The sequence below is a fragment of the Chlorocebus sabaeus genome, chromosome 25, assembly GCF_047675955.1.
Source record: "Chlorocebus sabaeus isolate Y175 chromosome 25, mChlSab1.0.hap1, whole genome shotgun sequence".
Classification (NCBI taxonomy): domain Eukaryota; kingdom Metazoa; phylum Chordata; class Mammalia; order Primates; family Cercopithecidae; genus Chlorocebus; species Chlorocebus sabaeus.
The window spans coordinates 27,911,273-27,938,429 of record NC_132928.1 but is presented as its reverse complement, the minus strand read 5'-3'; the positions used below and the strand labels follow the sequence as shown (position 1 = coordinate 27,938,429).

The following is a 27,157-nucleotide window of genomic DNA, read 5'->3' as shown; positions in this document are numbered from 1 at the left end:
GATGGATCTCACTCTGTCGCCCAGGCTGGAATGCAGTGGTGCGATCTTGGCTCACTGCAACCTCTGCCTCCTGGGTTCACGCCATTCTCCTGCCTCAGCCTCCCTAGTAGCTGGGACTACAGGTGCCCACCACCATGACCAGCTAATTTTTTTTTTTTTGTATTTTTAGTAGAGACGGGTTTCACCATGGTAGCCAGGACGGTCCCAATCTCTTGACCTTGTGATCCGCCTACCTCGGCCTCCCAAAGTGCTGGGATTACAGGTGTGAGCCACCACGTCCAGCCCACTATGCTTTTTTTTTCCTCTTTAATAAAAATATAATTATACTAAAATGACTTCAGTAAGTACACTAAATTTTAATTACCAATTATTATATAGTTTAGAAATGCCCAAATGCAAATTAAGTATCTTCCTGACTAAACTAACTTCCTGTATGTTTCGCCCTATCCTAATGGAAGGAGAAACTCTCACTTATATTTTGGGTGTAGAAAAGCTTGACATCATCCCCTACACACCAGGGACCTCTGAGGCATCAAAGAGGCTGGAGGTGGGGGTAGAGAACCACTAGGAGCTTTAACCTTCAGTAGAAGGCAACTTGTGTATCTTAATCTCTGAAAAATTGAATGCAATTTAATATTACAGGACTAGGCCTTTGGAGTTCAGGACAAGGAAGTGAATGGTCCCAATACACTCTGCACGTGTTTAGGCTTCATTTAGACTGTTACATTCAGTTGTGAACACCACATTTTAAAAGGACATCGACACACAAAAACACATGTAGAGCAAGACTGACGTGTCGTTGGGGGATCAAAAAATGTTATAGGATGATGAAAGGAACTTAAGAAGTTTGCTTTTGAAAGGGAAGGCTTAGAGAGGGTCTGAGCACTGTTTTCAAATATTTGAAGGGCTGTCATGTTGTAAGATGAATTAGATTTACTTGGTGCAGCTCCAAAGACCTGACTCATCACCATGGTGGTTAGAAGTTAGTTCAAGACAGATCTGAGTCTCAAGATGAAGAACTTTCCAAAAACTAGAGAGGATTACAAATTGACTGCAAGGCAGTGAACTCCCTGTTATTGCAAGAATTCTAACTGACTCCATAGCCAAAGGGAGCTCTTACCAGGGTGACCCCTGGCTCTCAAAGCATATCTTCCCCCTGACTGTACTGCCTGCAAAGTGCACCGATGCTTCTTTTCCTAAGGGGCAACTCACTTATATCCCTTGTGACTTTCTTCACTTTGATTCTGCAGCTGATGAGAGAACTCAAGAAGCAGAAATGCAGGGCAGGCCTTCCTTTGAGTGGCCTTTTTCCAATTAGTAAAATGTTTCCCTGGTGACTCTTTGGCTTTCTTCTCCTACCTGATTCCCTTCATTTTGAATTCATTCTTTGGGAAAAAGTATCTAGGCATTAAATTGTTTAAGATTTTACATTATCTACCTTACAAGTCCTCTGGTACATTCGAAACCTGACATTTTCCAAAGAGGTCAGAATTATTCATCCAAATATTTTAATGCAGCTTAAACAGAACCATGTTTCATTCCTCCAGCAAACATTTGTTGCATGTTTGCATTTTAAACAGAAATGGAAATGTGTCACACCACCCCACCTCCTAGACCCTGCCACTTTTAGGCTCTGGATTAGGGTTGGAGAGAAGGTCATGGCACAAGCAGGAGTTAGATTAAGACCGAGGACCCTCCAAGATGCTGCAGGCCAATGGGCAGGCACCCAGCGCAGTCTGCAGGGCCTAGAGCTGCTGCCATGGCAGCTCTGCCAAGGGCCAGGCTGGGCCACCCTTCTGAGTTTCATAGCCAAGGAGGTGCCATCTGCTCCCTAGAATCCACAGACATTGTGTTTTCATGGAAATCTCTCCTCCCTCCCCGCCACCCGCCCCAGGATCTCGGTCTTCTGCAAAGCCCCAGTGGAATGCAGAAGCAGAGGTCACCTGTTTCCCTCGCCATCTCCAGCCTGGTCATGACTGACCTACTTCTCCAGGGAATGAATCCTGCAACCATCTTCTCCCCTGCCCCATCCTCCACAGCCCTTTCTTTTCAAGGGCCTGGATGTGGCCTTCTCGGTGAAGCTTATCTCCTGTCATCCACCACCTCCCTTTGGACCCAGAGAAGGTGCAATGCCCCATCTGCTCTCAGAAGACCCCGGTCTCACACATCTAATTCCATCACATCCTCAACCTCATCCCTCTCTGCTATCCTGGAAAAGAGCCACAGCAGCTTCACCGCAGCCCTTCCTGACTTTTCCCAACTGCCAATACACCCTCCACCACCTCCCTAACCCCCAATAGTTCTCTTCTTCCTGCATTGGGTGGGCCTCGGCTCAGACTTCAATTGGAAGTATGGTTAATGGTATAAGAAGCGTAGGGTTACTGGTGTCACTACTGCAATTTTCTTCTCTCTGATTCAACCTCTGCCTGACTTCTAGAATACACAGTGCTGTCCATTCAGGTTGAGAAGTGAGGGTGGACATGGAGACCTGGCCATGTTTAGAGAGGTAGAGGAAGATGTGGATAAAAATACAGAGCTGACTGAGATTAGAGATAAAGGCTGCCGTCCTCAATGTTTCTGCTATTGGAGTTTCTGGCCCATATGACTGATGCAACCTCACCTGCTCTTGTATCATATTAATGGCAGCAATAATCATGACTGTAACTATTCCTTTTTTAATTTTGAGTTTTTAATTTATTTATTGGAGACAGTCTTGCTCTGCCCTCCAGGCTGGAGTGCAATGGCACAATCATAGCTCACTATAACCTCAAACTTTTGGGCTCAAATGATCCCCCTGCCTCAGCCTTCCACAGCTCTGGGATTAACAGTTGTGGGCCACCACCCTGGCCTATTCCTACTTTTCTTTTTTCTTTTTTTTTTGAAATTGAGTCTCACTCTGTCGCCCAGGCTGGAGTGCAGTGGCACGATCTCAGCTCACTGCAACCTCCACCTCCCTGGTTCAAGTGATTCTCCTGCCTCAGCCTCCAGAGTAGCTGAGATTACAGGTATGCACCACCAAGCCCGGCTAATTTTTGTATTTTTAGTAGAGGTGGGGTTTCACCGTGTTTGCCAGGCTGGTCTTGAACTCCTGACCTCAAGTGATGTGCCCGCCTCAGCACCCCCACCTCAAGTACTGGGATTATGGAAATGAGCCACCGCACCTGGCTGCCTATTCCTATTTTTAACACTGGTTATTGAATACCTGCTCTGGCCCAGACCCTGTGCTTAGCTCTTTACATATATGATGTTAATCAATGAAACAGTTGACACGTTATATAAAATTCCCTCTCCCCAGTAGAATGTTCTGTTACTTTCTCACCAATATGTTGCATCCTCTGCTTCAAAATCCCAGGTCCATTCTTATCTCTTCCAAGAAACCAACCAACCCCAGTCTTTCTTTATCCCCTTGGCACTCATGTACTTGGACAGACATTTAATTGACAGTAAGAGCCTGGTGCAGTGGCTCACACCTGTAATTCCAGCACTTTGGGAGGCTGAGGTGGGCAGATCTCGAGCTCAGGAGTTCGAGATCAGCCTGGGCGACATGGCAAAACCCCATCTCTACAAAAAATATGAAAATCAGCTGGACGTGGTGGCTTGAGCCTGTAGTCCCAGCTACTTGGGAGGCTGAGGTGAGAGGCTCACTTAAGCTCAGGGAATCAAGGCTGTAGTAAGCCTTGATCACACCACTGCACTCCAGCCTGAGTGACACAGTGAGACGCTGTGTCAAAAAAAAAAAAAAAAAAAAAAAGACAGAGAGACAGTAGTACATGGTGATTGTCCCCATCATACCAAACACCCCCAGGGGCCAGGATGAGGCTTCCTGCTTTCTCTAAGGACACCCCACCCTGCCCTACACCCAGCATTCACCTGAGGGACCTGAGATACAAAAGAGCTCAGCCCGCTTTAAATAGCTTAGAAAAAGCTGAGCAGAAGCAGCAAACACCTCACAACTCTAGACTGTAAAACTGATCCCAGCCTTAAGGGGGCATCTTTTCACCCCATGATGGAAGCCAGACCCAGAGAGGAGAAGAGATCTACTCCAGGTTATACAGTGAGTTAATGGCAAAATTGAGCCCAGAGTCCCGGCCATCTAGGCACTGAAAAAAGTGGAAACTGGAGAGAGAGAAAGACAATCTCAGTGGCACTGGAGACTCTCAGGGTTCCATGGCCCAGCCCTTCAATTTCCCCTCGTGCCTGCACAGCCCTCCCCTCCCCCTCCTGCCAAGCTGCCAAAGGCTCCATTTAACTGGAGACAGCGGGCGGATGGGTGGGCGGGCCAGCTCCCAGAGCCTAGGGTAATTGCCTATAATGAAAGCTCCCACAGCCTTTGTTCCTGGGAGCAACTGTACGGTTGAGGTTGTGCTCAGAGGTTTGTGTGCACTTGGGAGCTGGTGCCCAGAGACCTCACCCTTCCTTCCTGCTACCACAACGGGCCCAGCAAGAGACTTGTCCTCCCAGGAGTCACTCTGATTGCAGCTGAGCCTACTCCTCCTTCTTTCCTGACCTACCAGCTGCCTGGACTACGAGCAAGCCCAAAGCCTGTGTGCCCCCTGTGCTGCCGGGAATCAGTGACTTCAGCTTCAGAGGGAGCTCTTCCCTGTGTGTATGTACAGGGCTGTACATACTGCTCATCCTGAGGGCAAGGATCATGGCAAGCCAAAGGAGCCAAGGCCTGGAGTTGCTAGGGTATCCCTCTGCCCTATAAGTGATAACATTCCTGGGAAATGGGTAGATTGTAGAACGGCAAGGGGTGACAAGCATCGGGCATCCCAGTGTCCTCTGGGGCTCCCTGTCTGGCGCAACTTTGCGCAGAAGGCCTGCTGCCTGCTGGAGGGCAGGCGTGTGCACATACCCATCAGGGAGGGACTGGCCCTGAGTGGTGCAGGGCACTATCAGAGAAGAAGAACCAAGTTCTAAGAGGGTTTTCTTAGCCCCATGGAGGGGCTTAGAGACCAGGAAACCTCTACCATGAGTGATTACCCTTTCTTGGTCCCACAGGTTGCAAACTGACCAGAAACCTGGCCCCCTCTCCCAGGGCAGCTGGGCCCTTGATGGCTACACTGAGCCCCTCCATGAGACTGAGGAGAGCTTCTCCTGCATGGGTAAGTGCTCTGGGGGAGACTTCCTCCTAGGGTTGGGAGGCCACTGTGCTAGGACTACCCACATGGAAGAAGAAGTGACCTAGGCTGGATGGGTCCATCTCTTGACAAGGAGACATCAACCTGTGAATTGCACTTTGAGTTTTCATCATGCTTGATTCAACCCAGGATTGTTCCATCAAACCCAGGAGCCCTTCAGGGGCAGCATAGGGAAGTGGCCAGGGGGTGCCATGTTTATCTGATGCCCAGGCTGTGGGAGTCACTGCATGTGTGTGTCATGTGAGAAGTCGTGACACAAAAGTAACAAGCTGGGAGTGAAAGCCAGGTTCTGCGTGATGCCCAGGTTGAAAAATGAAGGTGCTGGAATTAGGGAGGCAGGCCAGAGCCATTTGGCTTGCTGCCTGACAATGCTTCCCCTCCCAGAACCACTTTCAACAGGCCACTCCCACACATGTCCCCTTCCCCGTGTCATCCTGTAGTCACGACATATCACCTGAGCCTCAGGAATGTGAGATTCACCAGGAAGATCCCTAAATCTCAAATACAGCAACATTCCATGAGGGCAGAGGCACTGACGGTCCCGGGTGCATCCTCAGGTGCTCAGTGTCTCTGAATAAATGAATGATGCATGGATGAGTGAGTGTCTTAGGTACCATCGGTCAGGCCCTAAGTGGGTCAGATTCAAAACTCAGCAGCACTTAGGAACGTGTGTTGATTTTCTTACAACATTAAAAAAGTATCTAGAGGATGGCTATGATTCACACCAGGGGTACACGAGGCTGCACACTGCAGGGAATCAGGTCAATCCTTTATTTCTCAGACAAAGGGAAACTTGCCTCAACAAAGTAATAAATTTCCTTTTCACAAACCTGAGATTGTCCAGAGGGTTTGTCTCCCAGCTTTGTCTCAGTGCCCTGCTCCAGCGGGGCAAAACTGGGGCTTAGAACACAGCCCGACCCTGAGATCATTGAACAGGATGGTGTACTGCTTCTGTCTTCTCTGTGCCCTGCTGGGCAGCGGACCGGATTTCCCTTCTTGGCCTTGGAGCCGGGACCTTTTGAGCCCTTCCTAGGCCTGGTCTATAGCAGTGATCTTGGAGCCACTGCAACCCTAGAAACAGCAGCGGCACTCATTCTTCCATGACAAGCCTTGTGGAGGAGGGTTATGGGTTAAGGACTGGACATTTGCAAAACAAGCCATCTCCTCCCACAATAAGTATACATGCAGAGAACCAGGGCATGGCAGGGGACAAAGGGAAACCAAATTTCTCTGGCACTGAAAAGTCATCAGAATTAGAATGTGGTAACCAGGAAACTATGTGGAGCTCTATTTTTACATTTGCAGTTTTGTTAGCGTAATGGCTTCCTCATGTGGATGCCACATTGTTAGAGCCTAATGATCTCCATGCACCTAACCCAGCGCTCGTTCACGATTATTATCCGATGAGTTGATGAGAGGACTTTTACTTTTAACGTCTGCTTCAGACTAGCATTAGGAATCCCCCAGGCTTGTCGGCTGGAAGACCACCCTCACTGGTTAGATGTGAAACTGCCTGCTAGATCACGGTTGGGTTCCTCTAGGGGGACAGAATGCCGGGGAACCTTTGGAGGAGAAAAGTGAGAAACACTGGTTTTCTCCAAGGCTCCTAGGGAAGGGGAGCAGGGTTCACTGCACTGCCTCTACTCTGGTGCTAGCTAGTTGTCATGGTGACCCATCTCTGCCGAGGATACGCCGAGCTCTTTGATGGGTTGGATGGGGAGAGAGATTTGGGATTTGCCTGCCTTGTGGAAGAGGCTGTGCTCTTCTGAGCTTGAAGAAAACAGAGAAGAGAGGAAGAGAGGAGGCAACTGAAGGGTTTCATTTTATGCCTTGCCCTCTCACTCCCAAAGTCACTTGGGGCATGACATGACTCATTCATTCATGTATTCCTTCATTCAATCTACAAACCATCGGTGAGTGTTTGCATTGTGCTGAACACTGTGCTTGACACTGGGGTAAAAGACAGATAAGACTTTGACCTGCCTTCAAGACTTTCACAGCCCAGGGATTCACTCCAGTGAGACTTATCTAGAGATTCTGTTGGGATCTCAGAAGCTGTGCCCAGTGACCTGCCCCTATAGGAATTTACAAGGCAGCCAGTCCATCCTGCCTCCCTCGCTAGGCCCCATGGCATGAGGAAGGCACTGAGCTTATTATCCCATTTTATAGAAGGAGAATTGGGTGCTTTGGAGAGTACTCCATCAAATATTTATATAATTCGCAGAATCCAGCATAGTTATTTCACAGTTATTGATCATGTTATTTCCATATCAATTTGTAGATGGCTGGGGGTTTGGGGGCTTTTTTGATGCTCATGTATCTTCCTTTCCTGAACATGAACTCATCTTGCCCCCGCATCACCTAGCACAGTGCCTAGTGGTCAGCATTTTGGTGAAGGAATGATTTGAATGAATGAGTAAGGAATTCAATGTAAATGGTTGCAGAGCTCTAAAATTTATCGTCTATGAGCCCGTTTCTTCTCTACCAGCTGAGAAAGACCAACCAGTCTTTCTCTGCTCCTTTCCCAATATGTTCCTCTCTGGCCTCCAAGTTCACTGAATGGGTTTGGGGGGTGAGTGCAGAGTCTCTGAGGGGAGTAGGAGAATGCCAAAGAGCTTTCTCAGACTTGTACCACTTTCTTACTTAATCTGCCTGGACTCTGGGCATAGAGTCCAAACAAGGCTTTCTAGTATTTATATAGCAGGAGGAGAATCCCATGATGACTTGCCTCCAACCTGGGGCATTGGGGATGTTCTTCATATGTCCTGAAGGCCATCCACCAGCAGCTGCTCCTTCTGCCTCTGCCCTAGGGCAAGTGTGGAAATGCCCAGCCCACCGATGTTTGCACACGTGCCCCAACCCTCCCTGGCCCATCTGATTCTGTTGGTGATAGCCCAGCACGGGTCCCATCTGCTCACTCTCCCTTTGGGCGCAGTGAGCACCGGGCAGTGCACAGACCACCATCAGATCTTAATTTGGACAGCCAAGAGAAGCCAAGGCTGACATTACTGCATGCCCACGTGTGTGAGGCTGTGTGCAGGAGGACTGGGAAAGGTCGCCCCAAGGCTTATGTAGATTCCTTAATGACTTCCACTTTGTGGCATGTTTGAATGAGCACTAAGTGGACCCACAATGAAGGGATCTTTTTCTCATCATAGCATGTGTCATCGGGAACAAGCCAGAGCCTCCTCCCTGCCTCTTTCTCACACGAGGGTTGATATATAGACAGAATGGGTGGGGCAGTGTGGAGTTTGGCTTCATACTAGGGCTGTTTTGCTTTTCTTCCTCTTTCTTCTCCCTTGTTGAGTTGGCTCCATCTTTAAGCCACAGTGAAGTTTTTCATGCCTTGTGGATTTTAAATAGAGCAGGGATAGAGTCTTCATTGTAAGGAAACTTGCAAAGCTAGCATGCCAGGGGAAGGAGCAAGGAATGGTAACTACTCTTTGGGAGAGGAGTTTGTTCTGGGGGTTTCAAGCTAAATCCAAGTATTCCTGGACTACAAATGACTTGCATCAAAGAACATAGGAAGTCAAAGCTCTGGCAAACTTCATAGATCTCGCAAATTTGGCCTCATTTTCGATGGGGGAGAGAAGAGACTCAGAGAAGAGAAGTGACTTGCTCAGGACTGCATAGGAAGTTAGCAGGTGAACTAAACCAGGACCACTGCTTTCTGAGTCTTTAAAAACTAAAAAGAACTAAATTGTAATAATGACTATCATTTATTGAACACCCTACTATGCGCAGGGCATAGTGCCAAGTGCTTTATGTAAAGTCTTTGTGAATACCTTATACAATCCTTTGAAGGTGTTATTATTACTTCGTGTTATGGATAGGAAAGTCAGGCTCAGAGAGGTTATGTAAAACCTGTCTGAGGACATCCAGCTAGGAGGCTGTGCCAGGATTCCATCCCAGGCTTGTCAAAAGGCCACACTCTTCTCTTACTCCCTGCCTTCCCATCTGCTGCCCACCAATGTTTGTACACGTGCCCTGTACTCACTCAGTCGCACACTGTCCAAGTTCAACTCAGTCTCCCTTAGCCTTTGCCGAGCAATGAGGAGGGAAATGGGATCAGTGAGCCACAGTCCCTGCTCACATCTCCCTCAATCTGAGCAGGTCCCAAGCTGCCACTGGCATCCCTCTCACTCCAAACCTATGTCATTTCATGCTGAGTTCACACCGCTGTGTTCTTTGCCCTCTGGGGACCTCCAGGCCAAGATGAGCCTTATGTCCCAGCCATCCGTGGAGAGAAGACATGCAGACAATTGACTAGAAAGTAGAACAAGTTCAGGGGCAGATGGTATTAGCCGTGTTCTCAGAGCTTCAGCAGGTTGGTGCTGTTGTGGGGCAGAGGTGGCTTGGGAGCGCGAGGGTCTCTGGAGACCCTGTTGGATAAACAAAGCAGCAATCTAGGACCTGGTAGGCTTCCAAGAACTGGGACGGGAGGTCATAACAGCACTAGTAGCAGCAGCCGACATTTACCAGGGCTTACTGTGAAGCAGGCATTGTCATAAGCACCTTTAATCCTTCTAACAACTGCATGAGGTTTGGAATCTAACTCTCTACTTGCCTTGCATCACAGCTTCCTCACTTGCTAGCTGTGCAGCCTTGGGGAACTTATTTAGTCACTCTGTGTCCCCGTGTCCTTGGTTGTAATCAGGGATGATAACAGTGCTTTCCTCATAGGGTTTTGTGAGGATTAAATGCATGGATATTGGTAAAGCGCTTAGGAGAATGGCTGGTACATAAGAACTGCTCAATATGTGTTTGGTGTTATTTGTTATTGAGGCAAGTGATATTATTACCACACTCACTTTGCAGATGAGGAAACTGGGATAGACAGGTTAAGTGGCTTGCCCAAGGTGGTCTAGCCAGGAATTGAACCCATGCAGCTAGTCTTCAGAGGTCATGCTCTTAACCATACGTTCCATGACCTCACTGGAGGGGAAGATGACTCAAGTCTGGGAGTTCTCCCAGGGAGGCCAGGACAGGCAGTGGGATCACCAGCCTGGCTCTGGGAGGGGCCATGAAGGAAGAGGCCAGAGAAGTGAAATCATCCAAGGTACCTGCTGGAGGGGTTTGAAATCGAAACTGCAGGGGTCTGGATGCTATATCTTTAGAGGAGTACAGGGGGAGGGAGGAGATTGACTTTTTAAGACAATATTTGGCTGGGAAGGGGATTTATCCCAAGGTAGTGGATTTGACCCAATGTTAGCCTTTTCAGTGGAGTGGCAAGAATAGCAGAAGCTGGTCAGCTTGGATCCTCTTTTCCCCACGGCTACCTTGGACTCAGGCCCTCCCACTCTAAAAGGTGTGTGAGTGATTCTACGTGGTTTTTGCAACTATGAGGGCTCCACATACAGTACAAATCCCTTGCTCTCCAGATCCTGATTGTGGTTCCAGAAGTCAAGAAATCTTGGCAAGACCCAGCATCCCCGTTTCCTGCTGCACCAAGAAAACCAGGACTTCTGCATTGCCCAACTCCAGAGGAAATTCATATCCATTCGCTAGATTTTTTTTTTTTTTTTTTGAGACGGAGTCTCGCTCTGTCGCCCAAGCTGGAGTGCAGTGGCACAATTTCGGCTCACTGCGAGCTCCGCCTCCTAGGTTGATGCCATTCTCCTACCTAACCCTCCCGGGTAGCTGGAACTACAGGCGCCCGCCACCATGCCCGGATAATTTTTTTTAATTTTTATTTTTAGTAGAGACGGGGTTTCACCGTGTTAGCCAGGATGGTCTCGATCTCCTGACGTCATGATCCGCCCGCCTCGGCCTCCCAAAGTGCTGGGATTACAGGTGTGAGCCACCGTGCCCGGCCCATTTGCCAATTTTTTATAAAGCACTTACTGTGTTCCAGGTGCTATTCTAGAAGCTTGGAATACATTTGTGGACAAAATAGGCAAAGACTTCTGCACTTGTGGGCCCTTTATGATGTAGCCTAGAGCTGTGCATTGTACAACCTGTGCAGCTGTACATGATCTACACAGTGGCCCTGGAGAAGCCCCAGCTCTGGAATATGTCTCCCACCCTAAAGAGCAGGAGCAGAGCTTTGGCCTCATGACACTCCTGGGACTACAAGCAACAGCAGTCTGTGGGCCACCCCCCTTCGCCCTGAGTGCTTGAATAGATGAGGAAGGTGATAAACTTTCCCCTGTGGTTTTCCTAGAGAATTACCCCCCATATCCAATACCTGTCTGTCCTGGACTTGGCAGCCTCTTAGCAGATTTTTAGAGATTCAACTCTCCAACCTGCAGTGATCTGCTTCAGCTCCTCCTAGAAAATCCCAACCGCTTGTTTAGTTCTCCATGTGTCTATGAGCCATGGAAAGGTTCTGGGAAAAAGGACACTTAAGGAGAGGTGGCCAGGTTGACAGGAATCTCTCCAGATCAGACTACTCCATACAATTCAGAGGTTGTTATCCAGGGAGCTGTGGAACAGTTACAAATTTCAGCTATGGGAGGCGGAACTAATTGCTAAACTTCCACCGCTGCTGCTCCCTACTTCTCTGGCCAATCCAGGTAAGCCTCACCTCAAGTGCAGCTCTGAAGATCTGGCCCCTCAGGTCTTTGCCCCACGCCTGGGCAGATTGGCCAGCCCTCCTTATAACTCTGAACTATGGTCTCCCTGGGAAGGCCCAGGGCAGACAGAGAGCCTGCAGAGGGGGCTTTATCTCAAGAAGTGCTGGCTCCACGCCAGTCTCGGCCAAGGCTGCAGTCTTCCTGCAGCACCACTGAATGGGCAGAAACTGGAACACACCATCCCATGCCCCCCCAAACCCCTTTGTAAGAGGATTAGGGTCCCCTGGTGAGAGACTTCCCTCCCCACTATAAGGCTGCGGGCAGGCTTACACAGAAGGAGCTCCAGGGAGAGGCAGTTGAAGAGAGTGAGGTGACACAGACACAATAGCCAGAGAGATTAAATGCTGAGAATTACCCCAGCCACAATGTTCATCCTTGAAAAGGGCGGAAGGAATAAAAAACCTGCCTTCCTGGGTGGTGGGAGTCCCAGGCTTCAGAGGGAGCAGAAGATAATTAAAGGTCAGAACTCATGAAGGGTCAGCAAGTGTGGGGCCATCCACGCCAGACCAGATGAGCCCAGGGAGAAGGGGAGAGCAGAGAAATGCTCAGTTGTCCCTTCTCTCAAGAAAATCCTTCCAGGAGAAGGAAATGAGAGTGTCCTGAGGTATGAATGACTGAGGTCAGATAAATAAGAGAACTTCCTGGCAGGAGGAGAGCTCAGCCCCAGTGGAAGTGGAAGGAGAGCAGCCTGAGATTCGTATAAACACTGGCACAGTCCAGGGGCAAGAGCTGACCTCATGAGCTCACCGCATCCTTCCTGCTGAAGAATCTGAGGTTGCATGCAGGCAGGAGGGAGCACAGAGGTGGCAAGCCCCTCGTGATGACATCAGGCCCTGTGAAAGGCAACGTTCTCATCATGGCATTGGAACTCCCACCCATCACACCAATGAATACTCTTAACATTTGCAGAGCAATTTTCATATTCCAAGTAATTGCCAGTGATTATTCTATTAAAATTCATTGAAATATGAGTCCACGGCATTTCTCTGTTAGGTTTAATGCCTTATTCAAAAACCTAACAAAACTCTAATAAAGCACAGAGGTGCCAGCAGAGAAAATGAGTGCAGCCACAAAATGGGAATATCTTTTTCTCTAGGGTAGTAAGAAGGCCAGGTTTCTTTAAACCATCTGTCCCAGCTGGTTCACACTCAGATGGGTAAAAGCTTCTCATTACTTTTGCAGTTGTCTTTACTTTTTTAGAGTCAAGAACCTCTTTAAGAATTTAGCTGATGTTACAATATATCCCCCCAGATAAATGGACATATTCTCAGTATTTGGCTTATGTTTGATGGCTGGTACTGTGAACCCCTGGAATCCAGTCTGTGAACATAGATTAAGAAATTCTGTTCTAGGGTAGTGATGTCATCACTGTTGACAAAGTCACCACAGGTTTGGGCCTTGTGCTTTTCCTCATCAGATTTTTGGGTTTGTGTGGCCAAACCAGTGAATTAAGAGGATTTACTGCAGAATAAGATTCTCTCCAAGGTCCCTCTTAGTGTTATGATTTAATGACCTTAAAACATCCAATTCTTCATGGACAGGTCAAGTTCAACTCTAGATTTGCCCGTCCCAAAGGACACATGCTGATACAAGGAGTTTGCTCGTCCCCATCCAACATATGGGCACAGCCACAGGCACATACCCTACCCTCTCCTTCCTTTGCCTGCCTGGAGTTCTCCCGCCCAGGCCTGCAGTTGCCATGACAACGGATCTGGGTGGGTCATGGTCTAAGGGCGATGTACCTGGGTGGTGCAGAGCTCTGCTGGGGCCCAGTGTGCAATATCCACCCCAGTGGTGTGTATGGGACAGTTGCCATGGCAACATACAGGAAAAGCACATGTGGGAAACATCTGGACTTCTTATCCTGGGCTCTTTATTACCCTGAAGAGCACAGGGATCTGATTTTAAATGAGTACAGTTTCAGACAGAATACCCTAGATTAGGTGTTCTTTTGCCTTTCCCTACTAGAAGCCCCTGAGCAGAGGGAGCAGAGATTCTCCAGCTCCTACCCCCACCCAATTTCTTAGATGACCAACTGTATATATTCTCTTAAGGTCACATAGCAAATCAAGAAGACAACCCAGAACCCTCAAGACTTGAGATTAGGGAAGTCCTCAGAAGATCCTGACCTGTTGGGACTGTCAGGTCCACTGAAAGTGACCAAGACCCCAGGACACAGGTCATGGGGCTGAGCTATGAAGCAACTGCTGTTGCTCCAGACCACCAGCTCTGTCCGAAAGATTCTCCTCTGCACATTCTCGCTCCCAGGATGCTGTGGGGCAGTCTGAATGTGACTGCAGTCCTAGACCCATGCAGGCTTCAGGTGCAACAGGTGTCTGGGTTACAGGAGCTCCTCAGCAGGACAGGCAGGAGAGTCAGGGCCCTCCTTCCCATTCTTCACTTCCCCTTCTAATGCCCAGTCCCCCTTTCTCTGCCAGGATCCAAGACTTTCCTGCTGTTGGGTTCTATATGTCTTGGAATCACATGCAGTTATTATATTAAGCAAGTCTCTAGAAATAGCTGCATGGTAATAGCATGAAGTTATGGGAAGATGTGGAACACACACAGACCTTTATTCAATTTCTGATTTCACCAGCAGCCTGCTGTGTGGTCTTGGGCAAGTGTATTTCTCTGTAAAATGAAGATAATGATAGCCCCTGCTTCAAAGGCTTTTATGAAATGATGAACATTACATGTCTAAGAAGGTCCCTGGCAATAGGAGGTGCTTAGTAACTGTAAGATCTCCTGTCCTTCAGTTCAGCAAGCATCAGTGAGCCCTTACTAACTAACTAACCTATGTAGGGCACTTACAATTCCGCTGGCAGGAGAGGATATCTCCCTAGGATATAAGTAGGCAGAATGTGGGTACACGGCCCCTGACTATAATCAGTGGGTAGGAAAGGCAGAGCAGTGTGCGATGGGGTAGTCTGAGAAGGCCTCCTGGAGGAGGTGGCTCTGAAGCTCGGCCTTGAAGGGAGAATTGGATTTGAATTCATATAACAGAAGGCATTCAGGAAAAGGGCAGAGCAAAGCAAAGGTGCAGGGGTGGGGTCAGACCTGGACCAGGGGCATTTAGAGGAAAGCATTAGAGGGCAAGTTTACCAGCAGGTGAAGCCAGAGTGGGGAAGGGCTTGAGTACTGTGTGTTGGCCAGCAGTGGCCTCTAAGGCAGCCAGATAGCAGAGGCCGGGAGACTGTCCTTCCCTGGGAGGCCATTTAGGTTATCAGGTCAGAGATATGCTTCTCTGCAGGAGATCATGGAGTTCTGGCTTTAAAAGAAGGGAGGTCTCAATGCTTGGAGATCTGGACCCCACTCCCCAAGGACAGGAAGGAGAAACCCCATGCCTTATTGTGCACTGCCAGGGCTCCTCTGCTGAGAAACCAGTCACGAGAAGTACAAGTCCCGTGTTCTAGCCTGGGGGCCGGAACACTTGGGAGAAACAACAGCCCAGCCCTGAGTCAGACCTCCCTAGCCCCTGACTTTCTAACTGAGAAACCCTTGACTGAAGGAGGGGCCAGTTTTTTGGATTCCAGCTCCTATCCTCCCCTCCCAGGTCTGGAACAGGCCCTCCCAGGAGCCTTCAACCAGTTTCCAGTCTCTCCAGGGCTACACAGTCCCAAGCCCTGCCTCTGAAAGGAGGGCCTGTGCCCCGTCCCCGTCCCAGCCTGGGGAGTCCCAGCCTCTAGCTGGGGACATGGGCTTCAGACTCTGGTCTTGTTTACTTGTGTGACTAGAGGTGACTTGTTTTCCTTCTAAGGGACCTCATTTCTGCCCCGGTCCTTTCACACGACGGGCAGGCTCATCCTTGCTCTACCCGTGCCCTGTTGGCATAGGAATTTGTGTCCAGGCAGCTGTGAGCTCCAAGGAATTTGAGTTGTAGCTTAGAATTTCTCGGCATTTCCACCCTTCTGGAAGCTCCCCCGTGAGACAGCTGAGCCAGAGGGCAGACTGAGGCCCATGACCTCTGGCTCCACTCCCAGCCTCTAGATTTCTCTGCCTCATTTTCCCCAATAGACAGGAAGACAATAAATCTCTCTCTGGAGCCCACACACCTGATCTGTAGCCCAGAGGAAAAATCCCCAACCACACTGAGCTCAGGGAGTCTTCTGGGGCCAGAGAGGGTGAGCCAGGGACCTGCAGTGTCCACAGAAATGTCTCCACTACCAACGCCCTGGCGAAGCAAAGGCAGTGGCTGGGCTAATGGACCAATCTAGGAAGCCTTCCTGGATGAGGCCCTGGAGGTGTGAGCCCCCCAGAGCAGCCACATTGGACCACTGTATCTAGTGTCTCCTTTTTTTTCAGCAAGTGGGAGTGGGGGATGGGGCTGAAGTCCCAGCTGGGATTACTGCCTGGGCTGTGAGGATACCTTGCCCACTTTTCCCCCTGCCTTGCAGAGGTGTGGTGAAACTCTCCCCATGCCTCTGGGCAGAGCAGAGATTTAGGGGCAGAAGAGGGTCCCATCCCTGAATGCCCCAAGGTCATTCCTCTGAAGAACTGGAGCTTCCTTCAAAGGAGCAAGGCAAGGGTCCACTGGCCTCACTCTGGCCCAGGGCTTCAGGGAAGGGAGAAAAGATGCTGCTGGGCCACCATCCCAGAAGCTTGGCTTCCATTCCACACACCAGCTGCACTGTGTCTTGCCACGGGGTATTAAGAGGTCACTGCTGTTTACAGTTCCCCACACATCTGTTCTGAGTCACGCATTCATTCATTGAATCAATCGCCATTCACCGAATATTTTTGAGAGCCCACTGTGTGCACAGAGCTGGGATGGGTTTTGAGAAAAACTTCAACTGGAGATGGATCCTTGGAAAACACCAATGGGTGAATGACGAATGACAGCCCTGAACATTAGGAAACGATTAAAGTGACTGCAGTGAACTTCGTGGGGAGAGTCAGGGAAGGCAGCTTAGAGGGGTGGATTTGGCCTCAAGAGGGGCCAGGGAGAAGAGACGACTCTGATTCTACCTCCAAAACCAGCTCCTCCTGAAGCCTTCCCATCTTGATGGCAACTCCAATCTTAGAGTTGTCCAGGCCTAAATCCTTGGGGGGACATGCTTGGTTCCTCTCTTTCCCGTACACCCACATTTGGCCAATAGCAAATTCTAACAGCTTCAAAATATATCCAGAGCCTGACCACTTCTCACTGCCACCACAGTCACCACCCAGTTCCAAGCCACCATCATCTCCCACTTGGGTGACTGCAACTGCTTCTGCCCTTGAGCCCAGCAATTTGCTCCCCACACAGCAGCCAAAGTGGCCTTTTCAAGAGGGAAGCCAGGTCACGTCACTCTCTGCTCCCATCCTGCCAAGGCTCCCATCTCACTGGGAATAAAAGGCCAAGCCCTTGTAATGACCTAAAAGGCCCTCTCTGCACAGGCCTCACATTACCTCTCTGACCACATCCCCTGCCACTGTCCTCTTCCCTCCTTTCTTTCCAGCCATGCTGATCTCCTTGCTTTCCTTTGAAAACAGCAGACACGGCCAGATGCGGTGGCTCACACCTGTAATCTCAACACTATGGGAGGCCGAGGCCAGAGGATCAGTTGAGCCCAGGCGTTTGAGAGCAGCCCGGGCAACATACTGAGACCCTGCCTCTACCAAAAAAAAAAAAAAAAAATTAGCCAGGCATGGTGGTGCACACCTACAGCCCAGGATGTCGAGGCTGCAGTGAGCTGTGATTGCACCACTGCACTCCAGCCTGGGTGACAAGGTGAGAGTGAGACCCTGTCTCAAAAAAAAAAAAAGAAAAAGAAAAAGAAAAAAAAAAAGAAAAAGAAAAAAGAAAAGAAATGAAAAGAAAACCAGGCACACTCACCCTCAGGGCCTCAGGGCCTTTGATCCTGGTGGGCTGTTCCCTCTGCCTGGAAATCTTTTCTCCCAGATATCCATTGGCTCCCAAATTGCTCCCCCTTTTCCTTGAGATCTTTACTCAAATGTTCACCTTCTCAGTGCAGGCTTTTTTGGGCCACCATATGGAACATTCACCCCTGCCCCTGGATAGTTCATATTCCCCTTCCTGCTTTTTTCTTCTTAGCACTTTTTAGTAACTAACATCTCTCTCTAATTTATTGTCTTTCTTATCCATTAGAATATAAATTCACGAGGACAGGAATTTTGGTCTGTTTGTTCTCTGTGGTATCCTCCAGCACCTGTCGTAGCTGGCACTGAGCACGGCACGAGTAGTCAGGAGCTGGTCATCCAGATGCAGACAAGACCGCGCTTAGCCGTCAGCTATTTCGGCAGCCCTAGCCTGGCTTGGGTGATTGCAACTGCTTCTGCCCTTGAGCCCAGCAATTTGCTCCTCACACAGCAGCCAAAGTGACCTTTTCAAGAGGGAAGCCAGGTCATGTCACTCTCTGTTCCCAGCCTACCGAGGCTCCCATCTCACTGGGAGTAAAGTTTTAGGTTACTCAAGAAGTCCCACGTTTTGGGTGCTCAAAAAGTCCCTGCTGATTAGCTGGAATGACATGAGGGAATGACATGGTGGAGAAAAGGACAAAAAGAAATGGGGAGCAATGGCTAGAGGGCTTTCCACAAAGGCAGGGGTGTTGGCATCTGCTAGGGAGGTGATGAGGAGACCTCATGGTAGGCGTCTAAGCAGAGAAAACATATGGAAAATGCTTGTCACTCAGTTGGGCAATGACAGCTCCATGCTGGTCCAGAGTGAGTGGGCTAGGCTTGAAGAGCCGTGTGGCTGGGTTCCTAGCCCTTGCTCTCCAGATCCTGACTGTGGTCCTAGAAATCAAGAAAAAATTCCCCTGCTCTGCCCATAATCCTGGAGGAAGCCAAGTATGGGCTCATGTGCCCCCTTCTCCCTCCCTCAGATCTCCCCTTCTCCCAAGATCACCTTTCTCTCTTCCTTCCTTCTTTCCTTCCTTCCTTCCTTTTCTTTTTCTTTCTTCCCTTCCTTCCCTCCCCCTCTCTCTCTTTCTTCTTTCTTTCTTCCCTTCTTTCTTTCTTTCCTTCTTTCTTTCTGCCCTTCCTTCCTTCCCTTCCTTCCTTCCTTTCTCCCTCCCTGCTCCTTCTTTCTTTCTTTCTCTTTCTTTCTTTCTTTCTTTCTTTCTTTCTTTCTTTCTTTCTTTCTTTCTTTCTTTCTTTCTTTCTTTTCTTTCTTTCTTTCTTTCTTTTTCTTTCTTTCCTTTCTTTCTTTTTCTTTCTTTCTTTCTTTTTTCTTTTTTTCTTTCTTTCTCTCTTTCTTTCTTTCTTTCTCTCTTTCTTTCTCTCTCTCTCTCTCTCCCCCTCCCTCCCTTCCCTTCCCTTCCCTTCCCTCTTTCTCTTTTTTCTTTTTTTTTTTTTTTTGAGACAGGGTCTCACTCTGTGGCACAGTAGTGCAATCTCAGCTCACCACAACCTCCGCCTCCCAGACTCAAGCAATTCTCCTCCCAAGTAGCTGGAATTACAGGCGCGTGCCACTATCACCCAGCTAATTTTTGTATTTTTAATAGGAACAGGGTTTCACCATGTTGGCCAGGCAAATGATCCACCCGCCTCAGCCTTCCAAAGTGCTGGGATTACAGGCATGAGCCACCACACCAGGCCCCAAGGTCACCTTTCAAGGTCAATGAGCTAGGGACAGCCTGGCCACCTTCCCACCCTCTCCTGTCTCTGGCTCTCCCTGATCCCCAGTTCTCCTAACACAGTCCCAACTGACAGATTCCCCAGACCCCCCACAGACACCCGGGTTACATCCGTTTCTAATCACAGGGGTGTGAGAATGTGAAATCACACAGCATGCCTCTCTTTGGCTGTATGCCTACATCTTCATTCCTCAAATTGCTTTAAGTTATCTGTCAACAGATGTGGTCAAATCACTCATCCTATCGCCATTCCAGAAACTACCAATGCCTTTGGAAAGAGAGGAGTGGGGTGATGAGCTGGTCTTTGGGGCACTGGGGATTGGGGACTTTAATGATTCCAAACCAGCCTCTTTCTCCACCTCCCCTTTAGAAACTTGGTTACTGACATCACCAGCACCCACTGCCTGCCCAGCCAGGCCTCTCCCTCATCACATAGCCTCTTCATTGATCATTGATGGTAGGATCTCTCTTCAGAGGACAATTTGAAGCCTGTCATTCTACAGAAGGGGTAAATGACTGAGTGGTAGGGGCTCAGGGCTGGGTTTGGAGATAATGTGACAGGGCAAGTCCTTCTCTTTTTAGGAATCACTCGAGGAAACATTCTGCACATATTAGTTTTATCGACTGATGCTGGAATGGCTGTTGCCACGGCAGCAGAGCGCTCCCACTGCAGTAGAGGATAGTGGGAAACTCACGGGATGTGCAAAGAATCAAAAAAGAGCCAGATAGAGGGAGAAGTCACATTAGGGAGTGTCAGAAACTTCCTGGATGCCAAGATGGCCATTTAAAGGGACCACCACCTGGCCACAGCAAGACCCTTTAAAGAATGACAGCGCACAGACACTGGCACTCAAGGGGATTGGCACTGAACTAATCCATGAGATGTGCATAGAAGGCATCTTCCATTTTATAAACTGTCAGGTGACATTTCATGCAGGACAGAGTGTGAAGCACTAGGTTTAGATGGTAGGGAGGAGGCTTCTCTTATTGACAACACTTTTTTCTCTTCTCAAAAGAGGCAGAATTTCAGGAGCTGTTTCTTGAAGGAAGTGAAAGGACTTGGGATTTGGGGAATAGGATATCCCATGAGAGCATGAGACAAGGTACAGAGTAACAAAGAGGAATAAAGACAGGGGGAAGGGACCAGGCCAAAACACCAAATCAAATGAGAGAGCAAGATAACCAGGAAGGAAGGAAGAAAGGAAGGAAGGAGGGAGGGAGGGAGGGAGGGGGAGGGAGGAGGGGGGGAAGGGGGAAGGAGGGAAGCGGGGAAGGGAGATCCGGCCCTAGGGAGGAGGCATAAGGTGACAAGGAAATGCAAGTGGACAGAGCAACAAGTGAAATAGTGTTTCGTACCAATTCTAAAGAATTTGAGAGGCACTAACCTACAGACATGGGTGTCAGAGATGAGGGACCAAATTAAACCAGGGAAGAGGGCACCAGATTTTGCTCACAGCACAATACACTGGGTGGAATGTGTGACTTTGAAAATATACACAGTAAAAATAAGCTTTCTCAGCCAAGATGGTAGCCAGTGAATTTCCCTTTGTCTGCTAAGGAGAAGGTGAATTTACATGCAGAAAGAGGATATAGAGACAACAAGTAAGAACAACTGTCACCTTGCAAGTCAGAGAAAAGGTGGTGTCAGATTCTCAAATTGCGATTTTTAGGAAAGGTGTGGTTCTCCTGTGATTGAGTTAGGGGCATCTTGTGTAAATTAGAGAATGACCAGTGAGGAAGGATGAGGACTGTAGAAGTGATGGCTTGTGACTGCATTACAAATACCCTGAAGGATGGGGTAGGAAGGGTATGGTCATGCTTACTCAAAGATTTGGCACCAAAGGTGGGGCCTGATCCCTTGCTTGAGCTGGGACCTCATGTTTGGACATAAGCATGGGTACTTTGTGTGTGCCCAGAAAAGAAAGTCCCATGATTGGCCTCATCCTTTGGGCACTCTCTGTGCCTTGGCCAAGTTCTGGCATGATACCACTCACGTCCCTTTAACCAGTTCTTCACTGCTTGTCATTTCCTATCTGGAACCACAAACCCTGGTTCCACCCCTAAGTTTCGTAATGCTAGACATAAGCCTCTGAAGCCAGTCTGCATTGTGCATTGCAGATGGTACAGAATCCTCTTGTAAACCTTTGTACCAACTCCTGTCCTCTACTCCTCTTGTTATTCTTGTCATTGGAATATATACATCTATGTCTGTCTACCTGAGATGAATGTGTTGATGTGTGTGACATTGCTTTTTTCACAGGGACAGGATTATTATTTTCCCAAGTCTTGTATTGTCTACCTTGTGTTCCCTGCCAGACAGGAAATACGAGTCCAGAGTTCCTCGAGGACAGAATTGTCATCTTTTTTTCTGTGTCTCCAAGACAGCCAAGAGTCCATGATTCTTACCAAACACTTCTCTGCTTGAGAACTCTATATTCTCAGTGCCACTTATCCTTTCTGCTATGATCTCTGTCATGGCAGATTTTATGGCATCTCAATCTGGTATTCCTGGGATACCACCAGAACCCTACCGTGCTCAGGCCTCCAAATCCATTTAACCAACAGAGTTGCAACACCTGCTCCATGCAAGGTGCTGAGTGACACAGTTCTACACCCGGAGAGATCCTGCGCTGGTGGGGGAGACAGACAGAGACACAAATACATTTCACACCAGGCAGGAGGTGATGATTAGTGTTAGGAGAGTGCGTAAACCATGAGACTCACACACAGAGTTCTTCAGATTCTAGGAGAAAGGGAGGAAAGGAGCCAGAGAGATGGAGGTTGGGTTTGGAATGGGGAGATAATCTGATGGTTACCACATTTTGGCAAAAAGTTCTTAGGGCTTTATAATCCCTAGAGTTTGGCTCCATCTGGGGCCTACCCCTCCTGGAGCAAGCTTTGCTTTCAGAGAATTCCCCTCCACTTTCTCCTATCCTTCACCTCTCCTGAGAGCCTTTTGCTCAGGCAACCTGGCGGTGACTTGGGAGGCCATTCGAGGATAGGCAGTGTCCCGTCTACTGAGGTAGTCCTAGGCAAACTGCAGACTACTTCATCTGGCTCTTGTTCCCCCTCCACCCCATCCCTGTCCCCCGGTTCCAGTTAGGAGGAAAGGAAGAAGGACTTGGGAAACATCTTTTAAAGGCACTCCGCTGCTCTGCTTAACTCTGGCAGGCAAGGGACCCAGTGCAAAGCCTCCTCATGATTCCCTAGGTTTGACACAGGCCTTTACAGTTCCAAAGCCCTTCTACCTGTGAAGCTGGTATTATAACTACTGTAAAAGAAAACAGAACCAGAGGGGTTCAATGACTTTGACAAGGTCATGTGGTTAATTGGAACAGAAACCCAGTCTCCTGATCTCAAGAATTACTCCTTCCCCTGCAAAGCCCTCAGCCCCCTTCCCAGTCAACCCTAGGCCCCTTCTCTTCAAGCCACCCGTGTCCTACCCCCGTCCCCTACCTCCTGGGCTCAGGGAGGCAACCTTGAGCCTCAGAGACTGAAGTAGGGCGGGACTGGGAGTTTCCTGGGGGGAAACCAAAGACGGCTGGGGGTTGGGGGAGGGGAACGAGCACCCTGGATATCATTCCTCCATGCCTCTCCCGATCTCTCTCCCAGGCCCACGGGCCCACTCTCCCTCCCGCATTCTGAGCCGCCCTCTCTCTGTCTCTTTTACCGGCACCTCCACACCTCCTCAACAGACCTTTATCCCGGACACGGCAGGGGGTCACCCGTGCCCCCCGAGAATCCAAGAACCCGCCCCGCCTCTAGGCGGAAAGCTGGGAGAAAAACTGGCCCGATCCTTTATCTCCCCCCTACCCCCCACTCATCCGCCCCTGGAGCTCCGCTCGCAGATACCTCCCCCTCCCGAGCCAGAAATAGACACACTCTCTCTCCCCCACCTCCCTCCCCTTGCGCACACTCGCTCCCCTCCTCCTGTTTGCTCCCCGCCTTCCCCTTCCCTCCTTCCTCTGCTAGGAGCTGCAGCCTGCAGCCTCGACTCGGGCTGGCTGGCTGAGTGCGGCCGGGGCGCTGCCGGGCAGTGCGGTGTCCACGGGACTGACAGGAAGGCAGGCCGCGGGCTGGGATCCGGACACCAAAGCACCGCAGGGCGCCGGAGGAGCGCGGGGCTTCCATCCTTCCTTTGACTGATTTTTAAATTTTAATTTGTATTTTCCCCGCCGCCCCGCCCCTTTTCCTCCGACCCCGCCCTATCGCTCCCCGGCTTCCCTGCTCTTTCCTTTTTCCTGGCTTCCTTCCTCGCGTTTCTTTCCCCTGCGCCCTCGGCTTGCCTCCCTCCCTCCTCCCTCGCTCCCTCCCCCTTCCTCTCCCCTTCTTCCTCGGTTTCTTCCGTCCTCTTTCTCCCCCTCCTCCTCCCCCCGCCTCCTCCTCCTGCGCTCCCGCCCCCTGCCCCCTCCCCCCGTGCCTGCAGACGCGCGGATCGTCCATGCGCTCCTCGCGGGCAGAATGCTGGGCAGCAGCGTCAAGAGCGTGCAGCCCGAGGTGGAGCTGAGCAGCGGCGGCGGCGACGAGGGCGCGGACGAGCCGCGGGGTGCCGGCAAGAAGGCGGCGGCGGCGGACGGCAGAGGCATGCTGCCCAAGCGCGCCAAGGCGCCCGGCGGCGGCGGCGGCATGGCCAAGGCCAGTGCGGCTGAGCTGAAGGTCTTCAAGTCCGGCAGTGTGGACAGCCGTGTCCCCGGTGGGCCGCCAGCCTCCAACCTGCGCAAGCAGAAGTCGCTCACCAACCTCTCTTTTCTCACGGACTCCGAGAAAAAGCTGCAGCTTTATGAGCCCGAGTGGAGCGACGATATGGCCAAGGCGCCCAAAGGCTTAGGCAAGGTGGGGTCCAAGGGCCGTGAAGCTCCGTTGATGTCCAAGACGCTGTCCAAGTCGGAGCACTCGCTCTTCCAGGCCAAGGGCAGCCCGGCGGGCGGCGCCAAGACCCCCCTGGCTCCACTTGCGCCCAGCCTGGGAAAGCCGAGCCGGATCCCTCGAGGACCCTATGCGGAGGTCAAGCCGCTCAGCAAGGCGCCTGAGGCTGCCGTGAGCGAAGACGGCAAATCCGACGACGAGCTGCTCTCCAGCAAGGCCAAGGCGCAAAAGAGCTCTGGGCCCGTCCCCTCCGCCAAGGGCCAGGAGGAGCGCGCCTTCCTCAAGGTGGACCCCGAGCTGGTGGTGACAGTGCTGGGAGACCTGGAGCAGCTGCTCTTCAGCCAGATGCTGGGTAAGTCCTGCCGCCCCGCCCCGCCCCGCCCCTGGCTTTCTTCTAACCAGCTGCTGGGGAAGGTGTGGGGAAAGAGAAGCCCCCTCCCCTTGCGCCTTCCTGGAGGGCCCTCCTGTTCACGATCAGGCTGTGATGGGCATTGCGCCCAGATGTGCTGAGCTGGCCTACCTCCAGATGCGCATGGCTCAAGTGTACCTTCTTAAAGACATTACAGGCGGGACCCGGGCTTGACTCTGGCCTGCCCGAGGTGAGCTGGACAATGGGTCGGGGGTGGAGGGGGTCACCGGCTCTCAGAAATAGAGCCAGAATCCCAATATGGCAAAACCTGGGACTGGTGGAAACCTCCGTTGTGGTGTGGCCTGCGCTTGACGGGAGCATCCCGCATTGCAAGGGGAGCGTCCAGCGAGAGCCCGGATCTAGAGGACAGATGTGGGAGAGCAGATGTGAGGGCTGGTTGGCCCCGGAACACAGCTGAGGCTCCACTTCCTCTGTGGATCCCGAGTGGGAACGCGAGTCGGATTTCCCCGCGGTGTGAGGATTCTGGCCAAGAGAAGCGTCTAGGGCCGGGGGTGGGCGGGCTGCCAGCTGCACACATCTGGGCGCACGTCCTATACCTCAGCCCCAGCTCTGGCCCCAACCCCTACACCCGCAGGTCTTTTAGGGCGTGTGGAAAGCTCGGGGCTTTAGCGCCGAGACTCCTGTTTGACCGGGAAGCCTTTGCCCTGTGGCTAATGGAAGCCGAGCAGGCGGGAAGGGAGGAACAAAGCTTGCTCGAGTGGAGGAAGCACGCAGAGCTGCTCCATTGTTCTCCGTGCCTGAAGAGTCTATGCAAAAAAACCCGAAGCGGGTCCCAGAACTGCTCTTTCTCTCCCCGGAGAGTCCCTGCCCTCAGAGAAGGATAGATCTGGGATGTGCCGGACGCCAGGCGGCCATGCCTCGGGAACTGGCACGGGCCCTGTTGGGGCCACGGAACAAGGACGGCGAGGCCTGGAGCCCAGGCGAGCTGCTTTGGCTGCGCGGACTTGTTGCGGTGGCTGGGATGTGGGTCCTCCGGCGCCGAGGGACCCGAGCTTCCTGGGTACCCGGCAGGCTGCCCGCCCGCTGGGGGCTGGGAAGGGGCGTGCCCATGCGCGTGTGAAGGGGCGGGGCCGAGTGACGGGCTGGGCGGGTGGGAAAGATGCAAGAGCTCGTCCGGCGGCCCTGGAGAATGCGAAGCTGGAGGAGACCAATTTGGCCTGCTGCAGTCTTCCCAGGGACCCTCGACTCCTGTGTGGGCTAGGATGAGAGTCCTCTAACAGGGGCAAGGATTTGGGCCTTTGGAAAACCGATCCTCACGCAGAAGGCCGCAAATGGGCTTTGCAGGGACAATCAGGAGACTGGACAAGGGCAAAAGAAGAGCAGCCTTTTCCCCTGGGAGCCCCTCCTGAAGGTGGGGATGGCTGGGTGGGTGCAGAAGCTGACCAGGCAGCCTCACTCTGCAAAGGGAGTGTGCCACCCGGTCCTCAGTGTGGGGCCGAGACTGTCAAAGGCCCTACCCCAGGGAATGGGGCAAGAGAGACAATAAGGGAAAAATTTAATAAATTTTTGGCAGGCACCATGGCAGGCACCAAGGAGGGATATGGACAAAATGCAACTGGCTCATGTGGTAGAGAGCCCTGCTGAGGGACTGGAAGCAGGGTGAGAGAGGAAGGGACCGTGTGTGTGTGTGTGTGTGTGTGTGTGTGTGTGTGTGTGTGTGTGTCAGACTGAGAGAGGGACTTGGCCAGGGAGGGCAAGGGAGTGTCAGGGCACAGAATAGCAGAAGGCACAGAACCCTTTTCAAGGTCAAGGCTTAACTTGTTGGGCCTGACTTAGCTGGTCTGTGTCCTCCCCAGACCTGGAAGCCATCACACTGTCCCGGAAACTGACTGCCCACAGAAGCCCTCTTAGTTGCTCCTCAAGAGGAGCCAAACAGCCCTGAGATGGCTAGGGAGGTGGGAGGAGGGGCAAGAGTGGGGAGGAGAGCAGGTGGGGGAGGGCAGGAGAGGAGGAGAAGCTGAGCTTTGGTCCCTTATTCCTGCTCAGCAGTTGCCATTTCTCAAAGCACACTGACACAGGAGCCTTTTAGCAACCTTGGAAGTCAGGAGAGAACACCTCCACTTCCCAGTTAGGGAAATGCAGAGTCAAAAGCATTGAGGGCCTTAAAGTCATCTATGAGTTCATGGTGGAAGGGAGATTCTGCATTGATCTCCTGAGTCCTAAGTCGCAGCTCTTCCTGGGAGATCTGATTGAGAGAGGAAGAGTCAGCAGGCAGGGGGACCTGCCCAAGGCTGTGTCTACTGGGCGTGGGCCACCGGAGCTGCCTTGTTGACCCCACAGAGGGCTGAGGGGCTTAGCTCTCTGGGATGGGGAGAGAAGGGTGGAAACTCCCAAACCTGCCTGTCTCCAGCTGAGAGGACCCAAAGTTTGGGGTTGGGGAGTTGGTTCAGACTGTAGCAAGGCAGAGCCTGGTGTCAAACGGTGGTGGGGAGGAAAGGAGGGGAGCTGGTGACCTCCAAACTAAGCTTTTCCTTGTGTGAAGGGTGGAGGGCAGACTGCCTGGGGGAGTGGTAGAGGGAGAGGAACTACAGAGGGAATCGTCTTCCAGAGCCAATGAAGGTGGTGTTC

At 51.1% G+C, this 27,157-nt stretch overlaps 1 protein-coding gene across 5 annotated transcripts in view; it reads left to right on the top strand.

Annotated features, from left to right (window-relative positions):
- The window catches only part of NAV1 (neuron navigator 1), a 280,884-nt gene that overhangs the window by 86,768 nt on the left and 166,959 nt on the right, over nucleotides 1-27,157 (top strand). For 4 of the 5 annotated variants that reach the window (XM_037986167.2, XM_073011644.1, XM_037986165.2 and 1 more), the window contains exons 3-4: nucleotides 5,002-5,105; nucleotides 23,720-24,511. In XM_037986167.2, the coding sequence (XP_037842095.2) occupies nucleotides 5,002-5,105; nucleotides 23,720-24,511 (896 nt within the window). The remainder of the gene's footprint in view (nucleotides 1-5,001; nucleotides 5,106-23,719; nucleotides 24,512-27,157) is intronic. The other variant, XM_073011645.1, reaches the window with a different exon arrangement.